The sequence below is a fragment of the Ostrea edulis genome, chromosome 4 (genome assembly GCF_947568905.1).
Source record: "Ostrea edulis chromosome 4, xbOstEdul1.1, whole genome shotgun sequence".
NCBI lineage: Eukaryota > Metazoa > Mollusca > Bivalvia > Ostreida > Ostreidae > Ostrea > Ostrea edulis.
This window is the reverse complement of record NC_079167.1, coordinates 62,372,355-62,395,968: the sequence shown is the minus strand read 5'-3', so window position 1 is coordinate 62,395,968 and position 23,614 is coordinate 62,372,355. Positions and strand designations below refer to the sequence as shown.

Sequence of the window (23,614 nt, the reverse complement as noted above, 5' to 3'; positions counted from 1 at the left end):
GGCTCACGGCGGGTGAGACCGGTCGACAGGGGATGCTTACTCCTCCTATGCACATGATCCCACCTCTGGTGTGTCCAGGGGTCTGTGTTTGCCCAACTATCTATTGTGTATTGCTTATAGGAGTTACGAGATTGATCATTGTTTGTTATCTTCACTTTTCATTATACAACGACCATAAATTTTGCAATAATTATCATTAAAAGCTTTTAGCAAACCATTATATAGAAAAATAAGAATACAACCAAATAGAAGGACGAATTCGTGAGTTTCGACTCGATATGAATTAACTTTTGGATTAGGCTGTTAAATAAACAAAAGAGAGGCGGACCAAAAGTCGTGTTGGAAGATGTAAAATACATTTTGATCAACCCTATGTAAATAATGGTACCGAAACATCTGAGCAAGTAATCTCAAACTAGATACTTAAACATCTCCTCAGTCCTCAATGTACCCACAGGGGCTAAGCCCGTTTTGGGCCTGAACTCTGTGATACTATCACAGAGTTCGGGCCCTAAACGGGCTTAGGCCCTGTGAATGTACCCTTTTCCAGTTACATATGATAGCCAATATAGATAGATAGATAGATAAATACAAGGCCAGTAAAGAAATTTATAAAAGCACTGAAAAGGCCATGACACATATTTATATATATATAAAGCACTAGAATGACCAATGATATGAACAATTGGAATTGTCAAATTTTCGGGACAACCTGTCCTTTCGTCAGGACGGGAAAGGATTACATTATTATGCATTATTATCTGAAATTTAGATTTTCAATAGTTTGATCTAGGGGAGATTACCACGATGTACGGATTAATTGTTTCACCTTTTGATCGGCCGAGTTAGTTCATGGCGCGTAAACTAGCGAAAGAAAATATGCATATCGCAAGATTTGAATTTCATCGCTTTCAAACTCGAAAACTACGCAAAATATTTCATTTAAAACACATTTAAAGTAGTTTTAGGCATAAAAAGAGTTAATTTTGCTGAAAAAATGAAAAAGTTTAGAAACATGCGTTGCGTCCTTTAATGAATTTCACACTTTACCGACTGATACCACAGTGACCAGACATGATGAGTTCACGCTCTGATTCTTATTCTTTTTTGAGTTAATAACAGAGCCTGCAACATGTAATCCGCTGGAAAAGTGTTTAGCTAGTTTTGTAGTGTAGCTTTAGTGCTTATTGTTAATTATATTTGTGTTTTCTCCATAATGTAATCATTTCCCGTCATGACGAAGGGACAGGTTGTCCCGAAAATTTGACAATTCCAATTGTTCATGTCGTTGGTCATTCTAGTGCTTTATATAATTATTATCCCTGACCATTGTATCTATTTATATAGATCCGACAGTTTTGGATACTGAATGTTGTTGGTTCTTCAGTGCTTTATATATATATATATATATATATATATATATATATATATATATATGGGAATCAAGTTTAAAACTCGGATAACTTGAAGCAACTAACGAATCGATTATTCAGAGCTTCTTGTGTGGCTTCGTACGATAGACGAGGATATCGTTAGTTGCACAAAATGGCGTCCCCCGTACAGCTCAGAATTTTCAGTGAACGTATGTAGAAATATTCTCTATTCTTTTGCCGATTTTGTTTGCTTCCTTTCATATGTATAACGTTTAGAACCTTGCTTCGTTCGGTAGAAAGCACAAAGAATTCCCTAAATAAGAATACCCACTTCCATCACTACCATAGTTTGACTCACGACCTGCGGAACCAATTCTTCTAGTATCGTGTGACGCGCGCTATACCGCTCGACCAAATAGGCAAGTCAAAAAACTTTAAATTCATTCTCGCCACGCTGTCACACTATACACGGTCATTGAGAATAGAAATGGGATACAGTCATTTGGCGTCTATTATAATTGGTATAACGGCTTGGGGAGGTTGGACTTATGACCAAATACTGAAGAAAATCTTTTAATATCTACTTGTGATATACCTTGTTTTTAGTTGACATCATTAATACCACAAGATTTAATGAAAACATATTTATTGCATTAAAACATAATTGATATACACCGTACTAGCTAAAGTACATAGACAATAAGTTTGCATGAGTAGTCATTACACTGCTTGTTTTAACATCATGTATGTATAATATATTTAGAGTCATATCTACATAGAAAACATCCTGTAATAAACAGTTAACTTTGGCAAGAATACATCGTAATGAACTTCATGACTGTAGAGGTCACAGACTTCTAAATGCAGTAGTAAGTCTGTAGAATGTCTGTCTTTCTCACATTCGTGTGCTAGAACCATAGAAAGCGGGAAATGGCCCTTCGGGTAATTCCTTGCTAACTCGTTGTCGCAGCTGCTAAACATAGTAAGACTGTCGTGATTGTATTGAAATTTTTCGGAAGATGTATAGGATCAAATTCAGTTTGGTTTTTATAAGAACTTTACTCTTTCTTGGTTTTTATAAGAACTTTACTCTTTCTTGGCTACTCCTTTCGTCCATTTCTTCAAGCACGTTTGAATCAAATCCTTCAAACTATGGAAGAAATCCAAATTAAAGAAATTAAGTCTTATTTCAACTCGTACTGCAATAACTTTCATTGACTGATGATCTTCCTATTTTAAACGTTAAAACAGTCATTTTCAAAATATGTCCTTCAATTAAATACTTTCACAATATACATGTAGTTTCCATTTGCTGTGATATGCTTGGATTAGGTTTTGTATTTCAACATCTATAATAAAACTCTAATACAATTTAAACACATGTAATGCATGCTCAATCTACTTCTACTTTCTGTTAGACCCTGAATCGCCTACCACATCGGATCTAGCTGAAATGCCGCTGTCCCTGGACTGTCCTGATATTCTGAACAAACCTGTAATAAATTCATTCCATATATATATATATATATATATATATATATATATATATATATATATGTGCGTGTGTGTGTGTGTGTGTGTGTGTGTATGTATATATATATATATATATATATAATGCTCTGTTGATATTGACCACATTATGTAATTCTTTTCGTTTGTCCCCGAAAATTTGACAATCTCGTTGTTCGTGTCGTTGGTCATTTTAGTGCTTTATATATATATATATATATATATATATATATATATATATGGATACCCACTTTCGTCCCTACCCGCTGTTGAGCTACGACCTGCGGAACCAAATCTAGTCAAATGACCAGCGCACAAATTGCTCGACTATGGAAGCCCATTTAGGACCTATCAAAAAATATTTTTGAAAATTTGAAAAAACGAATTCCAGAATTCGTTATTACAGATTTAATTTGTTATTTCAAACTTTTAAATTCGTTATAACGGATTAAATGTTATAACAAATTTGTTGTAACAAATTTCAAAATTTATATTAACGAATTAAATTTGAAAACACGAATTTTAGAAATGGTTATATCAAATTGTCAAATTCGATATTATAGGGTTATTGAACTTATATTGGTAAATATTGGCACGAGTTGGCTGTCAAAATGCACGAGCTTGCGAGTAGTTGATAAAATGTAGTCAGATGAAGATGTCGCAGGCACCTGATCCCACCTCTAGTATATTTACGGGTCCGTGTTTGCCCAACTCTTAATTTTGTATTCTTTATAGGAGTTACGAAATTGATGACTGTTCGTTATCTTCACCTTTTCATCAGTACAAGTTTTTAAAGAAAATTTGTAACGAATTATGCAATTTGAATTCGTTATTTCAAATTTTGAAATCCGTCATTACGAAGTTTATAAATTCATTATAACGAATTTAATCCGTTAAAATGAATTTTAATGTTTGAAATAACGAATTAAAATCGAAATAACGAATTCTGAAATTCGTTATTTCAAATTAGAAATGTATTTTTGATAGGTCCTAAATGGGCTTCCGTACTCGACTGGCATCTATATAAAAAAAACTTGCTTTCGATGTCGATGGAAGCCACGCTGTCACACGCTACACAGTTACGATAGAGAAAATCGCTATATACCCACGAGCTCCCATACCCGGAGTTGAACTCACGACCTGCGGTACCAAATCTCCCAAATGTAAATATGAGAAAAATTTGCAGGTTAAGTTGATTACTGTGACAATTTTTTTTTTTTTTTTTACATCTAATACAAATTTGGTTTTTTCGACCCCTGAGAGAGACAAAATGTTTCTAGCTCTACTAACCGGTCGCAGTAGCCCTGTAGGAGAGCGTTCGCTTCGGAGGTCACGAGTTCGAGCCCCGTTCGTGTCATGACCGCGTCATACCTAAGACGTTAACGTAGGTAGTGATTGGCAATTGCTCCTTCGCCAAACGCTCTTGATTTACAGTGAGGATAACGGGTCTTTCGGATATGACCTTAAAACGGATGTCCTATGTCTCGGCAGGCGTTGGCACGTTTAAGAATCCTCACTGCCTGCTACGGCCCTGAGTGCTAAGCATGGGTTTAAATTTGTGGTGCTTCACCTACAGCTGGTGTCGTCTGATTATGAGAGAAAACTTCTCGACCGAACGTTAAACAAACAATCGAAAATCCACCTTTACCTGATTCATTCCTCCTTCTGTGGATCTGTGTTCTTTCTTCACAAGAACGTATTGACACAAACTATATTAGAATGATAAAAAATACATATCAGGAGTTCACTAGGAATATATATATATATATATATATATATATAAAAGCACAAAAACTCAACAACACCCTACTTTCTTAAAGTGTCCGATCTGAGAAGATACAAGGCCATTAAAGAAATTTATAAAAGTACTAAAGCAGTAGCATGGCCTTTTCAGTGCTTTTATATATATATATAAAGTTCATACTGGATTATTTCTTAGTTTTAAATGTGTTAGCTGGGGAAAACGCAAACTTTTTTTTTTTTTTTTTTTTTTTTATAATTTATTTATTTTTTTGGTTTCATACAATACATCAAACACTTACACAAACATACCTTTCATACATGCATACATCTCCCTGTGGTTTAGGTTACTTGCTGTACAATAGTGAAAGTAATAATAATAACAATAATACATGTACTAAAAATAATGACAAGTACATGTAGTAATAATTAATCAATTGCAAAAATATTTTCCCACTTCATCCATATTTTATCAAAGTTATGTATTTTAAATGCTTGAATTGCAGCATATTTCTCTACATGATATTTAAACTTTAAGTGACATAGTAATCTAACAAGATTTGGTTCTTTATTCTGCATTAAACAGATAAATATGTATTGTTTAGCATATAAAATTATAAAGTTTATGGCTTTATTATTTAAAGACAGTGGAATTTCACCAAATATTATATTTGACACATTAAAACCAATTCTTTCTGAAATTTTTCTATATATATGAAGACTTAACTCACTCCACAATGTTTGGGTCTTATTACACGAAGTAAAAATATGTGTTATTGTTTCAATATTACTTGTACAAAATCTACAGAGATCATCTGTTTTAACACTAATGTTTTTCAAATAATAACCAACAGGAAGAATTCTATGTAAAATTCTAAACTGTAGCCACTGAACAGAAGAATCACTAGATGTTTTGAAACAAATTTTAAACAGATCTTGCACTGAAATATCATCTACTCCATATGAAGATAGTTCAGTTTTCCACTTGCCCATAGAAGTTGGGATATCTTCTTTTGCATTTAAAATATTGTAAATAATATTAGAACATCTTTCATGTAATAAAACTGGTTCAAAAAATATAGGCATACATGGATTAACATTTTGTTTGGTTGAGTGTCTATCAATTGACAGACGTTTTAAATATTTTGAAATTGCAGTAATAATGCTATTGTATTTCATTACACATACTACTTGAAGATTGTATAAACACTGAAATTTTTCTATGGTATGGAAGTTACAATCAGTATCAAAAAAATCTTGAACAGCTTTAATCCCCTTTTCATACCATTTCTCATAAAACACAGGTTTTCCCGCAATTCTAATATTAGAATTGTACCACACTGGAATATTATGAAAATTATTTTTAATATTTGGAAGATTTTGACTAGTCTTCAAATAAAAAAACCAAGCATTAAAAACATCCTTCCAAAAAACATTGCTTTTAACACATAATTGTTCCACAATAAAACTATCTCCAAAGTCATATAATTTCTTTAAAATATCATTTCCATACATGGCAAAAAAAATATTCATCCATGGTTTCTGACAGTTGGACCTAGTAAGCCTTTTAATCCAAGAGCATTTCAATGATGTAATAAAATTGCTTATATCAACCATCTTGATACCACCCGATAGATAGTCTTGTGTTATCACAGACCTCTTAACTTTATCTACACTAGATTTCCATAGGAATTCAAAAATAATTTTGTATAAATAAGAGATTGTTTCTTTCTTTGGAGTAGGAAGTGATATAAACAAATGATTCAATTTTGGAATAAGCAAGGTTTTAATGACAGTAGCCCGCCCAATGGGAGTAAGAATCCTTCTTTTCCACTGTTCAGTAAGAGCAACGATTTTTGGTATTTGAATTCCGAAATTTATATCTTCAATTTCTGTAAGGTCAACTGAAAAATTAATACCCAATAAATTAAAAGTTGTTGATCCCCAATCTAATTTCCATCTTGTATGGTGAAAAACTTGATCTGAAAATTTCTTTGAACCAATCCAAACAATTTTTGTTTTAGAAGAATTAATCCTTAGACCAGAGAAACTGGAAAAAAATTCTATCGTAACTAGAGCTGCAAAAAGCGATTCAGGTGATCCGTCAAGGGCTAGTGAAGAATCATCTGCATATTGCGATATTTTGTGTTCTGTGTTTTCTATACATATGCCTTTTATACTTTTGTTTTGTTTAATTAATATTGCAAGAATTTCTGCACATAGGATGAATAAATAAGGTGCAGTGGGATCACCCTGCCTACATCCCCTTTGTATATCAAACTGTTCAGATAAGAAGCCACTCTGTAAAACTGAGGCTCTGAAATTTGTGTTTAAGATTTTTATCCATTGAATAAAGTTTTCCTCAAAACCAAAATACTTTAAAACTTTATATATGAATGACCATGACATTGAGTCGAAGGCCTTTTCGAAATCAATGAGAACTAGAAGGCCTGGGATATTATTTCTTTCAGTGTATGACAATATCATATATAAATCGAGTATTCTCCCCTATATATCTACCTTTTAAAAAACCAGACTGTGTATCGGATATTATATAATCCAAAACTTGTTTAATTCTAAAGCTGAGACAACCAGATATAATTTTGTATAATACATTTAAAAGTGTAATTGGTCGCCAGTTTTTTAAAAACTGTCTTGGTTTGTCCCCTTTAGGTAAGCATGAAATGATTCCTAGTCTTTGCGAAATAGGAAGTTCCCTCTTATGATATATACAATTAATAGCTCTAACAACATAATATTTAATGTCATTCCAAAAAAATTTAAAGAATTCAGTTGTATAACCATCGCTACCCGGGGATTTGTTGTTTTTCATATTTTTTAATACTATAAGAACCTCTGCTTCTTCAATATCATCCTCCAGTTTTTTGGTTGCATGTGTATCTAACTTGGGAGAATTGTAATCTGAGATGATGCTTTCCAGGTCGACATTAATTAAGTTAAAATCATTATTAGTATATAAGGCTTCATAATATTTCTTGACGCCTTCTAATATATCTGACTGATTGTAAATTGTACCAGTATCCAACTGAATTTTTTTGATAGTTTTATTTAAATAATTTCGGGATTCTAAATTACAAAAGTATTTTGAAGGTTTTTCCCCTTCATCTATCCAACGTGCACGAGACCTTATCATGTGACCTTGTAGCTTTTCTTTTCTAATGTTTTCAAGAGCTGCTCTCTTCTCATCTAGAATATCAAAATCAATAGGAGAGTCAGACTCTAAAATTTCAATTTCGTCTAAAAGTTTCTTTTCTTTGATGTCTTTTTCTCTTTTCTTAAATGCTGAGTATGATATAGTAATTCCCCTAATTTCCATCATTAAAACCTCCAGAAATAAACTTTCATCAATATCGTTTTTGCACTGAAAATTTATATTATCTATGTTATCCAAATATTGGCTAGTAACAGATTGAATAGTTTCTTTGACCTTCATAACATATTTTTTGTCTGTTAATAAATTGTTATTAAATTTCCAAAGGCCACGCCCTCTTGTAAAGGGATTAAATTTTAATTCAAGAATAACAACAGAATGATCAGATCTATATCCTGGCTTTATGGTACAGTTTTCAACCAAATTTGACAAACTATCAGATACAAGAAAGTAGTCAAGGCGACTTTGTTTTAAGGGATTTTTTTTCCGCCATGTATAAGCTTTTTTATCTGAATTTAGCACTCTGTAGTAATCTAAAAGTTGTAAATCGTCCATGATTTCTAGAACTTTAGCACGTGCTTTGGGATTATTGATTCCACAATAGTTATAAGTATCCAGTGAAGGGTTTAATGTGAGGTTAAAGTCACCACATAGAATAAAATATTCATTGTCATATTCCAAGAAAATATTTCGTACATTTTCGTAAAATTGAGGGTTATCAGTATTAGGCCCGTATATATTAATAAGAGTTACTTTGTTTTCTTCAATTGTCATATCAAGTGCAAGTAAATTACCTTCACAATCCCTTTTTACACCATGAGTTTTAAACTCAAAATTATTATTGAACAAGATGCACACACCCCTTGAGTTTGACATATAAGAATTAAAAATACATTTGTATCCCCACTGTGATTCAATATATGGTTCACATTCAGAAATAAAATGAGTATCTTGTAGACATATAATAGAAAAACGCTTTTGTTTCAAGTAATTAATAACATCTTTACGTTTAGATGGAGTTGCCAGCCCCTGACAGTTCACTGTGGCTATTAAAATATTTTCAGACAACGACATCGCAGAAAAATAAGTAAAACAACTAAACATCTAGACATTTTCAGCAAGTAACTTACCCGTCCATCGTTTACCCATTCACACACACTAACACTCACATAATAACACAAACACATGTAAACAATTTGTATCGGTTCGATGATCCCTATCCCGGTCCTGTCGCTCATCAGATAATGGTATTTCAAACCCGATCCAAATTTGTTGCTCCCGCATGTAAATTTAAAGTTTGTTTAGCTTTCTACAGGGTAACAGGCTGTGTCCATAATATCGAACTTGTGTCGAACACCTTTCTGGTCCAACCCGAAAATTTTTCCGTTGTAGTACCAGGCACTCTGGATTTTCTCGTCGTTGTTGAGATCTCTTAGTAATTGAGAGTTCATCTGTGTTATATGATCGAACATCTTGAATCGTTTTTTGACTTCTTCCTTAGACCTGTTTCGAATAACTGTAATTTTAGATTCTGAGTTTTTGAATTTTGCAATTACTGGTCTGATTTTTCCTTTCGCCCCTGGAATTCTGTGAATGGCTAAAATATCAGCGGGGTCGATGGTCACTTTCGCTGCTTCCTTCATTATGACACACAGTTCTTCTCGAAGGTTTTCTTGTGGTTTCTCCTTCCATCCCAGAAATTTTACATTGTTTTTCTGAGAGTACTGCTGGTTGTGATTAGCGAGGGTCAACGCTGATTCCGTCAGGGATCGATATCTTTTCATCGTGCTCTGTAATGATCTCAATTCTTTAAGGTGTTCTTGAAACGTTTTTACTTTTTGGTCGACTCTGCTTTCAAATTCGTCTTTCACCTGAGCTTTCACGCTTTCAATGACTTCTTTTGTTAGTGTCTCTTTAACATCCGAGATGATTTCATTTTTTATTTCTCCCTTCATTTCTGACATAATCACTGCAACTATGCTTTTGATATCGTCTTTCTTTACCATAGATTCCCTGATCTCTGTTAGGCTTTCATGAATTCTTTTTAACTCACCCGATATGTCGGCACCTGGAGACATGGGTGTCGTGGGTTCTGCGTCGGAACTACTAGTCCGTTGTTGTAGCCTTTTGTCCGAGACATTCGTACTTCTTAAAGTTCTTATAGATGATGGTACCGAATCTATCTTCAGTTGACTCTGTACCAACCTTTTCTCCAGAGATTTTCCGCTGCGATCTACTTGTTTCTCATTCTTTTTCTCTGTTTTCTCTTTCCCGTCCATGTTCTCCGATATTCCAGTGAGTAGATCTCTGCTCACGATGATTTTTAAACTTCAAGGAATACAAAGTCAAAACCGCAAAGAATACCACAGAAATTCCACAGAAACATGCACAAATCGGTCTTTTATTTGATTAGGCGTCTTTTGAAGCTTTTATAAAGTTTTTGAGAAACAAAATCGAATTTTTAGCGGAGCGCTCAAAAGTACGTCAGCCTACTGCCATCACGTGACCGGATCCCGGGAAAACGCAAACTTAGTCCGATGCAAAATAAAATTTGTAATTTCGAATGATAAAATCTAGTGTAGGTATAGAGCGTGCCAACTTTTAATGAAAGGTGGAATGCCTTCCCATAAATTATTGTTCCCATCCCATGAGTCAGTCACATAGAGTACAGCGAAGTGTGAAACTTGACCCTAGACATCACGGGTATTCCCCATACATACCGAGCTCTCGCTGTCGGTTCGATCACTTGCGCTTCTCTGTCTGCTCCTAGGAAGCAGTGGCGGGCCTATAAATAGATTTCAGTCATATGATGAACTGTAAAATAAGAATACTGTAAACTATGCTATAAGATCATCATTATCCAGTGAATGCTCATCATATAAAGAAGATTGGGGCAAACACGGACCCCTAGAAAAACCAGAAATCAATGAAATCAACATTTATTAAGAATTTAAGTAACAATTCCAACGATAACGGTATCTATACAATCAAGAACAACAAACAGAGGCAAAACAGAAAGGTGCGGGACAAAAACTGCCTTCTATTAATCCTGAACGCATTTAAATATACAATATGTGCCAGTATTATATGCTATATGATGGCACCGTTTTACACATGTAGACGTATAATAGAGTCTTTTTGATAACTGGTGTATATATATATATATATATATATATATATATATAATATGAAATATCGAACTTATGATGTAAAGAGTGCATCCAATCATTATAGTATCTCTCCATTGATCTAAATTACACTGCAGGTTAGATGTAACACCTTTCACAATCTATTATTGCTCAACATATAGCTATTGGTTCCAAGCCATAATTCATATAAAACAAAACATTGAGATTACAATATTCCGTCATACTAATGTATATGAACAATAATTATGTGTTAAAAATCCGCTCAATTCTGCATATTCTGTTATGATCTGCTATGATTACAAGTAATAATGATAGTTTTTAGTAATATTGTTTTAAAGTGATAAAAATAGTACTCACTTCCCGTGACGCTGCGATTCAATCTTGCCAGACTGTCTGTTCCAAATATAGCATCAAAAGTTTAGATTACTAATAAACAACACTTAGTTTAGCAGTGCTGCCAGCAATATGCGGCTTTAATAACTCGGTTTCAATTTCTAAACAATACTTACAATTAGATGACATGAACTGTGAAACATCTAATTCTCTTGAGAGTTCGCTGAACCCCATTCTTTGAGCTATTTGACTTGGTATTTCATTGTCTTTATTCCGGATGGTTTGGGCAATTTGAAAACCAGGAACTTTCATCAAAACTTTGCAGAAACAGGCCAATCCAAATTTGGCTCCAAAATGAAGCATTGTCGGTAGTTCTGTATTAACCTTTTGGTCTGGTAAAAATAGAATGTTTCAATTCCTCTAAATGCCATTAGAAAAAAATTCTATTGCTTTGCATGAAAGTTTTAAAAAATTTATTTAAAATAAACGTTTCATTTCAAAAGACCACATTTATGCATGTACAGTATATTGGTATTGTTAAGGGGACTAATATAGCTCACCACGCCAAGAAAACCGTTGATCTAGACCATTCATGAATCCGAAATTGGCGATGACCTGATCATTTATTCTGTCTCCCAATTCCCTATCCAATTGTTCTCTGTTACTTGTGGAAAGCTTCAGTGACTGGCAGAGAAATTCCACTGGATTATGAAGGTCTTCGATTTCTTCGTAAAGGAAATCCATCTTGTTTCCGACTGTTAGATTCGTTGTACCCACAGATTTTCCATCAACGAAGATATTCACTGGATTTTTTCCATATGGCAAGCCTTAGATAATAAATATAAATAAATCGATAAATAATACCTAAGGAGCATTTAACACTTTATATAAATGAGAAAGGTGATAAACAGTGGTCAATTTCATAAATCATATAAAGAATACCAAATCGAGATTAGAGCGGTTGGATCAAATGTCCATTAGGAGTAAGCATTTTTCGAGTCACAGTAAACTGAGTAATTCGTAATCAAACTCAGTATGTAAAAAACAGTCAAACAAATGGTATGAAACTAACCATTCGATAGTAACGTTTAAAAGACTAGTGAGAAAAGGCAAACAGAGAGAGAGGCTAGAAATATTTAGTGGATGGTATAAACAAATCGTAATAGTGTTAAAAAAATAAGATAAATGGTATCAATTCACAGGAACGAAATATTGTATGTACATAATTAAATGAATGCAGTAAAATCAAATTTAACGATTCCGATGATAAAATGAGTACATATTGACCAAATTACCGTTTGGGCAAAAAGAGTATGTATAAGCATTGAGGTGCCTGGTATCCATCTTCTTTCTGTCTACATGCACAACCACCGAAGAAGTCATCTTTTTCTCAGATTTGAACAGAATAAAGACTTGAGTTTTGTCCTTTTTAAAATAGAAAGAGTACGCATGTATGCTCAAATAAGACGAAATGACATCCTGTAGCACGGTGAACTGTGCTGCCATAGAGGTAAAGCTTTATAATTGCTCCTTCTCTATGTTTTTTAATGTACATGAGGTTCGTTTTGATATGTTTTAATGTGTATCGAACATTTTCAATTATGAATATTGTGGATATGCCTCCACTTACTGTTACGATGTAGTTCGGCTCTAGGTGGTATTGCAAAGTAGGCGGGAAGGACTCCTCCGTTTGATCCAGCAAATTCACAATGTCAATCACTGTAGATCTCACAGATTGGATTTTCAGGGGTTTCCAAACAGAAAAATTCGGAATCTTGTTTTCCAACACCGTCTTGACATGTTCATCTTCAATACAAACAGATTCGTGAACCAGGAAAGCACAGGTCGTGTTCGTGTGAAATTGAAGAGATGGACATGGCGAGTCTGTGATTGATTCCAAATGGGATATGGTCTCTTTGGTTATCAAAAGAATGGTTACTTGGTAAGCCAAATTTCTGCTCTCTACTTCATTGACATCACATGTACTGACATTGATATGGAACTGATCATTAAATCTCTCTAGATTATTCTTAATGAATTCAGCGATTGGTTCGCCTTCGTGTGTGTGTATGACAAGGATAGATCCTCTCTCTAGTTTAGGACGCATAGGAAGATACAGATCTGTATCAGTTTCCTCTCCCACGGAGGGATCTGCCAAACAAAGAACTTCATTATTTTCACGTTAAAAAAGAGCAAAGTCCGGTGTGTAGAATCAATATGAACATAAAAGCTATTGAAACCAAACTAGAGATGAAGAAAAACTCAAAATTCAAGACATTTTTGAAAAATTAATCCCAAATATCCCTCACAAAATAAGCAACAACTTCATTAAGAATCATTTCTACTTACGAGTATACGGATCTCTATCATCCTCCATCTTTGATATGCAAGACTGAGGCAGGTTCTTTAAATACACTTGCAGATGACTTCCTCTTCCACACGAATGGCAGATTTTTAAAATTCATTTCGTCAGGGCATGCGATATCGCCGTGTGAAATTGACCTACATTAGTTGATATCATATTTATATAAACACATATGGGGGTCTATTTTACCTACCCTACGAAAGAAATCTACCTAATAAGCTCAAGTGTTCGTTAAAAATAGCATTTTGAACTTTGAGGGATTCCCCTTCTTTTACCATTTTTCCAACATTAAAAACTATACCAATTTGCAAAATCATTGAGCTCCTTTTTATTGCACGATATCTTACTGTGTGTATATCGTGTACAGTAAAAGGTAATTAGAAAGTGTAAACCATTGGCAATGCTTTTGATCCGCCTCAAAATCATTCATTCTACCTTGGTCAATGCCCATCTTTCCCCATATTGTATTGTCTTTGTGATCGTAAACTGAAATGAATGCTAAAAGTCAAAAGGGTACAAAGTATATGTGAGATTGTAAACAAAGAATGACAAATGCAACAGTTTGTCACATCATTTTGTTATTATTTTTTTTAAAATAAAGATGCAAATTGCTTCACGCTTCAGATAGCCATGAGAACTCTGGAAATCACCTTAGTCTTTGTTGAAATCTGATCTTTTATGTATCATATGTGGAATGTGTTCATCCATTAAAATGTACTCTTATATTAATTTGTAGCGTCATGCTTGTCGTGTGAATTTACAAGATGGTAGTAAATGCAAAAAGTGCATCTGTGCAGTTTATCTGACTTTACTCTTTATAGAGATCTGTCAAATACTTCTTATCGCAATAGAACGAAATAAACTCTAGTATTTCTATTAATGGAGTTGAATAAAACTACTGAATATTTTACGAACATTTACACGATTTTAGACTTACAAAATTCTGAAATTTCAAGTCTTGAGACCTGGTTAAAATAACAGTGTGATAGACTGCATTATTCCTCACGAATCCATCTTCGCTCTACCGTTGGCCATCTATAGGATGGTCAACTGATTGTTAGAATAACGTACCGCTCGAGAATTTTTCAATCATATGGAGACGTCACCATTTCCGGTGAAGGGATGTAAAAGTTAGACCTATGCTCGGCGCTAGCGGCCTTTGAGCAGGGAGAGATATTCACCGTGTTACACCTGGTGTGACACAGTGCCTCGGCCCCTTTTAGTCCCCATTTACAACAAGCATGGGGTATTGAGGACCTATTCTAATCTGTATCCCCACGGTATTACGAGCCGTCAAAACGTTTTATAGAGTGACTTTATAGCAACAGTCATAATTTTGGGGCAATAAAAAATCAATTTTCTTCACTTCACTTTATGTGAGAAAAAAAAGAAGGAAAGAAAAAACTGCATAGTACCGTATATCCGCGGGACACAAATCTGGTGGATTTGGGTCTACAAGGTACACCATTAATTTTGGTTGATAAAATTTTTGTTAACTTAATGGGTAGTAGGCGTACCGGTCTGGCCACTCAACCGAGATTGCTTTATTGAAAGTGCATCACGGCGTAGTTGCAGCTTGGATAATAATTGTTGTTGTATTCATGTGGCCATTGGTTCTGAATTATCCGAATCCCAAGAAATAGAGATTGGTGTCCCGCAAGGTTCCGTTCTCGGGCCTCAACTTTACTGTCTGTTTAGTAAACCCATCGATCATACATGTGATATTCACAATATGGATTATCATTGCTACGCTGATGACAGGCAGATTTATATCATGGTTGAACCACGTGACAGCTGGGAAGATATTTCAGAACGACTTGTGGCATGTCTAAAGGATATTCGCAACTGGATGGGTTCAAACCTATTAAAGCTGAATTAAGACAAAACAGAACTCATGGTGTTCGTTCTGAAACGAAGTAGATCTGAAAATCTTGACTGTCACATTTCGTTCGGAGGAAACATAATAACTGAGGCCAATTGTGTGCAAATTCTTGGGACAATTTTTAACAAGTCACTACCATGGACAAGCAGTGTAGTTCCATTGTAAGATCATGCTACATGCACATCCGTCGGATAGGTAGCATTCGTCCATTTATCTCTGAGGTTGCATGTAAGATACTTGTGAACTCTTTGGTAACACCGAGGTTAGATTATGGAAATGTCCTATTATATGGAGTGAACAAGCAATACACGAACAAATTTCAGAGTGTACAGAACACTGCTGCCAGAGTGGTAATGTGGACAGAAAAATACGAACACATTACACCTGTTCTGATCCAGATGCATTGGCCTCCAGTCGGGTACCATATTCAATACAAAATTCTGTTGTACGTTTAGAAGTGTCTTCACAACCTGGCTCCTAGATATTTGTCAGAACGCCATACATACCGGCGAGATCGCTAAGATCGGAATCAGCCTGTCTCGTTATGTACAGTCCCTGTAACCAAGACATGGAGAGAGGAGGTTTGACATGGCGACACCTTGGAACGGTCTGCCATGTGGACTTAGAAATGTACATTAACTCGACTGTTTTAAAAGAAATTTAAAGACCCACCTATTTCGTCTTGCTTTTAATGTGTGATCTGTGATTCTGTTTTTATGTGTATTTATTACTTTTTCCCAGAAACATTTATGCTAATAGTGTTTTAGCTTTTAACATTTTAGAATTCTTTTATATACTTTGCATGGTGTTCTACCACACTAAAAAATACTTTAATTATCGATCTTGATAATAATGTTTTATTTTGATTATTTTATAGATGTAAGATTTTATGTCATACTGTCATTTATTTTCATTTAATTGTATTTTTATTGTTGCATTCCTCACCGCTACCCTTGTAAAGCGCATTAGAGTAATTTTATATAAGGCGCTATATAGATTTCATTTATTTATTATATTGATTTACTCATTTTCATTTATACATACAATATATATTATAGTGATGCGCTTAAATTAAGCTCTTTTTATTTTAATGAATCATTGGAAATCGCTAAAATAGGCCAAAAATTATATACTAGTATAATTCCAATATCATTTATTACAATTGTTTTGATTGGACAAAATAAAGCTGAACAAGAGTTTACACATCAATAAATCCGAAAACGCGATGTATTCATACACGCCTGAAAACAAATAACATAGTGCGGGGAAACTATTCAAATTTTTGCAATTGTTAATAAAGTGAACGAATTGGAATTATAAGAATCAAACATTCTTTTAGAAGAATTTATCGATGTGTAAACTCCGGACATTTTACTCACAAACTTAACATAAAAGTGCTTCGCACTTTTATTCAGTTTGTGAGTAAAATGTCCGGAGTTTACACATCGATAAATTCTTCAAAAAGAATGTTTAATCCTATATTATTTTCCGTAAATACATTTCGCGGGGTTTTGAGCTCATGCACGAGCGCTTTTGCGTTTAGTATATATACCACTACTGGTCAGTGTTCGGGCAGTGCGAGGTTCGTTACAAGCAACAAAGGTCGCTTATGTATTTCTGTGCCTTAGCTTTCCCTCCCACCCAGCCCATTTTCAGTTTTGAATTCATATGTTTTCATTAGTGATTTTTCAGCTTTGTCGATTTGATGTTTGCTTATTAAAAGCGATCTTGTGACGAACGCAACCAACCTATTCACTTTTTCTGTTTTGTTTTATTATCAAATAGTCAAGAAAATATTTATTTTCGGACGAGGGCACTGATATTTAGGATGCCCCCACCCCTCCGAACACCAATGACAGTCTGTCATCGTCTTTCCATGGACGCAAATCTATCAATTACTGTCTAGGTGCTGACAAACAGATTTACGGACACACCGTGCCATTCATATGTGACGGGTGTATAAAAATTGGTCATTTTCTACATTATCAAAGGACATAACTCAGGAACAACAAAAACACCCAATTAGGCCTGTTCTTATTGGTATCTTAAACATTTTTTCCAATTTATACAGTAATCTACTTGAACCTAATTGTTTTACAGCTGCTCGAATACCTGTCTTCATCATTAACAACATTATTACATTTGATAAATATTAATTTTAGTATGAAGACAATAAATCAAATTTTCTACCATGCTAAGCGCTGGCTCTTATGTGTGTTAAGAATCTACTCAACAGATAATTTTTATTGCTCTTGTATAATGCACCTTTCTCCCATAGTTACTTGGGGGTACAACTTTTCTATATTTAGTCGCGTATTGCTAAAAATATAACAGAATATTCAAAGATTTTTTTAACAATTCAAATACATATTTTAGACAAGAAATGCAATTAAAATCTTAAATATTTTGTCTTATAATTGAATTATACTGATCGAAAAAACGAAACACATAGTAAAATTTCAGAAAAATGAAGAGTAATTTAGAGATTGATTTGTTGAAAACAAACAAATATGAACGTTAGGAAACCAACCACTGCAGAATTTTACAGCCAGTAACAGTTCAAGGCCACCAAAGATCAATATGTTGTAGCCCCCCATGAGCACCAAACCTCTCAGTTTTCTGGATCCAGTTTTTCTGCAAAACGTTTCTTTGAGGGCATACTATAAAACCTGGCCTGGCCCCATTGGCCTGGCCTGGCCCCAATTTTGGCCTCTAATTATGCTCCATCCCAAATTTTGGCCTGGCCTCAAATTTGGCCTCTAAAATTTTTTTTGACCTCAACCAAAAAAAAATTTAATTCAAAATTTTTATTGATTTATTATTGGTTTTTAAGTTTTTCAAAGTCATAGCAGATAAATTATATGTTTCTGCTGTTTTGTAAATGTGCACTTTAAAATAATCATGAACTACCACCAATCTGATTGATTTTATTGAATATCTATTGATCAGTTTATTGAATAAATCATTTCCTTTTCCTTCATATCTGTATGTACTAGTACACACCAAAACAGATTGCACAACTAATGAAATAATTGGCATATTGATGGGTTTTTTTTCAGCATTATGATTGATTTCATTGATTTATTATTGGTTTTAGTTTTTCAAAGTTGTAGAAATAAAATGATATGTGTACATTAGAATAAACATGAACTACTACCTATCTGATTGATTTGATTGATAATCTATTGACAAAATTATTAATATTTGCTTTTCCCTTCCTAACTTATGTACTAGAACACCAAAAAGTATAGTGATGAAATGATTGATTTATTAATATTTTTGTATTCAATAGAATTCAATTTGATATCAATTTACATATTATAAAAGTGTTATCATTACAATGAATTTGATTTTAAGAGCAACGCACATTCAGAACAGAGCATATGGTCTTAATGTTTTCAATGTGCAGATAGCATGCATTTAGTATTACTTCTTTAATTTCCAAAGCATGATAAATGACATTTTAAAAAAAATCAAAATAAACACAGTGAAATGTTTGCTATCATAAAGATAATAGCCAATAAACTAAGGATTTTAGATTTGTATTTTAGTGTTCATTTATCTATACATTACATAGAATGAACAATGTACATGTAGATTAAAACGGATATGATGTATTATAAACATTTCTTTCTTGATTTCATGATTAAGTTTCAATACTCATTGCAAAAGTGAAAGTTCCCATGCTTTGAAGGCCTGCCCTGTCAGGATAAAGGGAATATCTATCACCATATTAAAGGATGGTGATGGAAACATTTGCTGAAGTTGGAAATTCCATTATACAGAAACAATGGAGCAGTCCAACATTTGCAAATAGGGTGTGTTTGATACAACAGAAAATTTTAAAACTCATTTTATGATTGTGCCTAAACTACATAAGGTATTCACAATTGTCTGTCTGAATTTTCAAAATTGTATTTTTTTTCCCTGGTTTTGTAATAAAGCAACAGTAAAACAGAACTAATTACAATTATTACATTGAATCTGTCCATCCTCTTATTCTATATCAAAACCTGCATTAGTTAACCAAAAAAAAATCGTTTGTACCTCTATCTAACCACTGCAGCAGCTATATCTAAGCAAATATCGGATACATGTAATGCTCATAATATTGTTTTATAATGGATAAAAATGGTTTATGTATCTACAAATTCACAAAGTGCAGCTTTAATTTTGTGCTTTACTTCTTAACGTTTTTAGACTGTCATTAAAACCATCTTCCATTCTGATAATTATTGAAAATAAACCTTCTGTGCAGAGCTGTGTGACATTTCAAACCCGTATATCATAGATTTACCTCAACCTTGACTTCCTGTCAAGACCCGTGCTGTAGAACCCTGTGTTAAATTAATATGTTGTAATATAAAACTTATACGGTACCAATTTTGATGCACCAGATGCGCATTTCGACAAATAATGTCTCTTCAGTGATGCTCAACCGAAATGTTTGAAATCCGAAATAACTATGAAGTTTTAGAGCTAAATATAGCCAAAAACAGCGTGCCAAAAAAGTGGAGCCAAATTCGTCCAAGGATAAGAGCTATGCATTAGGGAGATAATCCTTAATTTTGAAATGAATTTCTAAATTTTTATAACAGCAATTAAATATACATCCGTATTTTCAAGCTAGTAACGAAGTACTTAGCTACTGGGCTGTAGAGTGGTGTTTAACAGAGTAAGTTTTTGAATGACTGATCACTAGATATGAATATTTCCGTCTTCCATTTTTGTTGCAGAAGCAATGGCATTCATTTTTGCAGTTGTTTCCCTTGCGGCGGAAGTAGGTGGCGCCTTTACCGATGGGGTCCTAGCTCAGAATAGATTCCATTAGCAAAGCAAACGAATACGTAAACATTTCATACAGTTAAAGTATTGTAGCATGCCCTCATCATGTTGTTGTGTGCCTGGGTGCGCAAACAGGGGAGGACATCGTTTTCCAAAAGACGATGCCCTTCGGAAGCTCTGGATTATTGCTATTAAGCGTGATCAGAAGCCAGGAAAGTTGTGGCAACCTTCACCTTCCAGTGTTGTGTGCTTTCAACATTTCGAAAGTACCGACTATATCAAGGAAACAACTCACGGTAACATCGCAGTTGTTTTAAAGTCTGTTTCTTTAATATTACCAATGTTTTATTTTTATTTGTTATTTTGTTAATTTGCAAATTACGCAATATACATCGAACGATACTATAGTAAAGCTGTAGTACCAGGAACGTGTAATCGTGTATCTGTCCCTGTCAATTAAATCATATCAATGCATTACTGAAGTAGTTAAATAATCCATAACATTGCTATGATGACATATTCTACACTTGTTTAGTCATGGATGTCCAAGGTACGAGTCTACTACAAGATGGGACAAACTTTGCAACACCCTTCAACAGCTCACAAGGAAACCAGGGAGTTAATTCATTAATTCTATTTTTACATTTAATAATATGAAATGATGTCCAACTACTATTTGAGTATCAGTGTGCGAAACTTGCTTTTGAAGAATCTACCACAATTTCAAATTTTATAGGCCCAACTGATTATTATAGGCTAACATAGAAGTATCGAGTTCTAATTGTACTCATTATTTGTATTCGCTTTTGTTTTGCAACAGACTTTATCACTTAATATTGAATATGCATAGGTCATTTACAATACTGTTTATTTCTTGGTGATAATATCTAGTGTCTAATTTGTGCAAGTAGTACTAATAGGGAAATAAAATTGAACTACAGAATGCCCAAAATGTGTAAATGTCTTAAAAGTGCATTAATTCTCTCTATAAACATATTAGTTCAAAATACTCGTCTCGCTACAACAGACTGTGGGGTGGGGGTGGGGGGTAATTCAAGTAGATTTTGTCTACCGTTGATTTCGCACACTGAAAAAAGTTTTTCTACTGGTTTTATACTGCAACATAAAATGTTCACACTTTGGTATGTGGGTTCGATTCCCACCCAGGGCTTACTATTGCAAACTACATTAACTTATCTGAATAATTTTATAACATGTATTACATATAAAAACAATAAATATTCAAGTTTGAACCTCGCCACCTCAAATGTTCACAAATTGCATAATGAAATATATTGAGTTTTTGTTTACTTTTTGTCAAAATTATTTTCTGCTTTTCTTAATTGTTGGATTTCTTGTGTTAAAACAAATTCTATGTTAGTGTAGTGTGCTGTTGCTGGTGCTAAAGGAGGATATACTGCCCTGTGCCTCCACCAAAGTGTTCCTTATCAATAAAATTCATCCAATTCAAGTTGTAATTTTCATTTTAATTGTAGATTCAGATATTATAAAGTAAACTATGATCAAGAACACTACTATAAACAATATCAATTGAATGTACATTTAATGCTTAAACTTCAGAATTGTTAAGATTTCCATCCCTATAATAGGCACTACACCAAGAAAGAAACAGCTAAAAGACCATGCTGTCCCAAGTATCTTTCCATGGCGACAATGTAAGCAGTCATTCAAAGAATCTGAAGATGGCACATTGAGGTCTGGAAGGGGGTACATCAACACTGGCACAGCAGTTGAGGACATGGGCGGTGAAGCTGATGGTGCATCTTTCCTTCCAAATGAAGATTCTGTGTGTAATGTGGAGAGTGAAGTCACCATTGAGACAGATGTTCATCCTAATGCACTACTCTCCTCTTTTGCACCAAGTAACTCCAATTTCCCCCCATCATTTCCGGTGAACTCCAGCACACAGACGCCACAAAGACCCATTTTTAGTATTGAAAACTTTGTCAATGACAATGCTGGTATTATGTTTTATACTGGTCTTTCTTCATATCAAGATTTTTTATTTGTCCTGTGGACACTTGGTGAAGCTGCATACAATCTTAATTATCTATATTCTCAGGTTGATAATGTGAGTGTTCCTGATCAGTTTTTTTAACACTGATCAAGCTTAGACAGCATAAGATTAACTTTGAACTGAGTAGGCTTTTTAGCATTTCAGAGTCCTCTGTATCCAATATCTGGATTACATGGGTGAATTTTATGTTTCACCAGTGGAGAGAAGTTGACTTGTGGCCAGAGAGAGATCTCGTCAGGTATTATACACCAACTGACTTCAACAGGCAGTTTCCTACTACTAGGGTGATCATCGATGGGACTGAATGTCCTGTGATGAAGCCAAAACCACCCAGAGCACAGCAGAGCACCTTTTCCACCTATAAAAATAGAAACACAGTTAAAGTTTTAGCTGGAGCAACACCGGGTGGTTTAGTTTCTTACCTTTCCCCAGCATATGGGGGTTCAACTTCTGATAGGCAAATAGTTGAAAGATCAAGACTTACAACATTATGTGACAAGGGGGACAGCACAATGGCTGACAAAGGGTTTAATGTTCAAGACCTTTTTGCACCCTATGATGTTACTGTAAATATGCCTACTTTTTTTAAGAACAGAAACAGAATGTGTGGGAAAACTATTCAAAGAGACCGCAAAATTTCAAGTAAACGTGTACATATTGAACGAATTATTGGTTTGGCAAAGACTTACAAAATTCTTACTCAACCTCTAAATACAACTGAAACAAAACTTGCCTCTGAAATCATATTCAATTGTTTCATGCTTTGTAATTTCAGGCAGTGTATTATTCCAAAAAATGCTTAAGAACATGTACCAACAAGTTCACTGGTAATCTCAGTTGAGATTCCACTCAGCTGATATTTGGACTGATGCCTTCGTCAAATCGTGGAACAGCCCTTCGTAATTTATGTCTGGAAATAATTCCCCAACATCTATACATTATTGCAATTTAATTAACAATTTTTTAAGGACTTGCCTAGGTATTCCCAATTCAGTTCTCATTTCATGTGTTTCTTACCCTTGCAAAATTCAAAACTAAACAGGTTTCAAAACTTGATATGAATTTGGCAGCTATTGCATTCATTTCCAGTGTCAGACTGGAAAGCTTTGCATCAGGGTGCATTCACTGCATAGCACCTTTAAACACTGTTTTCATTATTGTCAAATAACTGCCAAATTCATATACAAATTTTGCATCATATATACATCAGCTGAGTCAAATCTCAACTAAGATTACAACAAGCGACACTTTACAGTAACCACAATGTC

The 23,614-nt window shown here is 34.2% G+C and overlaps 1 protein-coding gene and 1 pseudogene across 2 annotated transcripts; one reads left to right on the top strand and one right to left on the bottom strand.

Annotated features, from left to right (window-relative positions):
* Positions 1–2,002: 2,002 nt before the first annotated feature.
* On the bottom strand, positions 2,003–13,845 carry LOC125669275 (B-cell scaffold protein with ankyrin repeats-like). 2 transcript variants are annotated; one of them, XM_048903723.2, is made up of 11 exons: positions 13,626–13,845; positions 12,907–13,427; positions 12,572–12,701; positions 11,837–12,103; positions 11,453–11,668; positions 11,301–11,336; positions 10,515–10,579; positions 4,531–4,591; positions 2,808–2,866; positions 2,464–2,523; positions 2,003–2,343 (listed from the first exon to the last, which is right to left on the bottom strand). In XM_048903723.2, exons 1-11 carry the CDS (start codon positions 13,651–13,653, stop codon positions 2,269–2,271), a joined length of 1,518 nt encoding a protein of 505 aa, XP_048759680.2. In that variant the 5' UTR covers positions 13,654–13,845; the 3' UTR covers positions 2,003–2,268. The 2 variants fall into 2 exon arrangements, with proteins under 2 accessions (XP_048759680.2, XP_048759683.2); XM_048903726.2 differs by having other exon boundaries at positions 2,204–2,343; positions 2,436–2,523; positions 13,626–13,774.
* A 7,904-nt stretch (positions 13,846–21,749) lies between these two features.
* Positions 21,750–23,614, top strand: LOC130054243 (uncharacterized; annotated as a pseudogene).

Coding starts and splice junctions, on each gene's coding strand:
- LOC125669275 (XM_048903723.2), bottom strand. CDS start 13,653: ATGGAGGATGATAGAGATCCGTATACTC. Junction 12,104..12,571: donor ATACTCTTTTTGCCCAAACG/GTAATTTGGTCA, acceptor TTATTATCTAAG/GCTTGCCATATGGAAAAAAT. Junction 11,337..11,452: donor ACAGTTCATGTCATCTAATT/GTAAGTATTGTT, acceptor TATTTGGAACAG/ACAGTCTGGCAAGATTGAAT.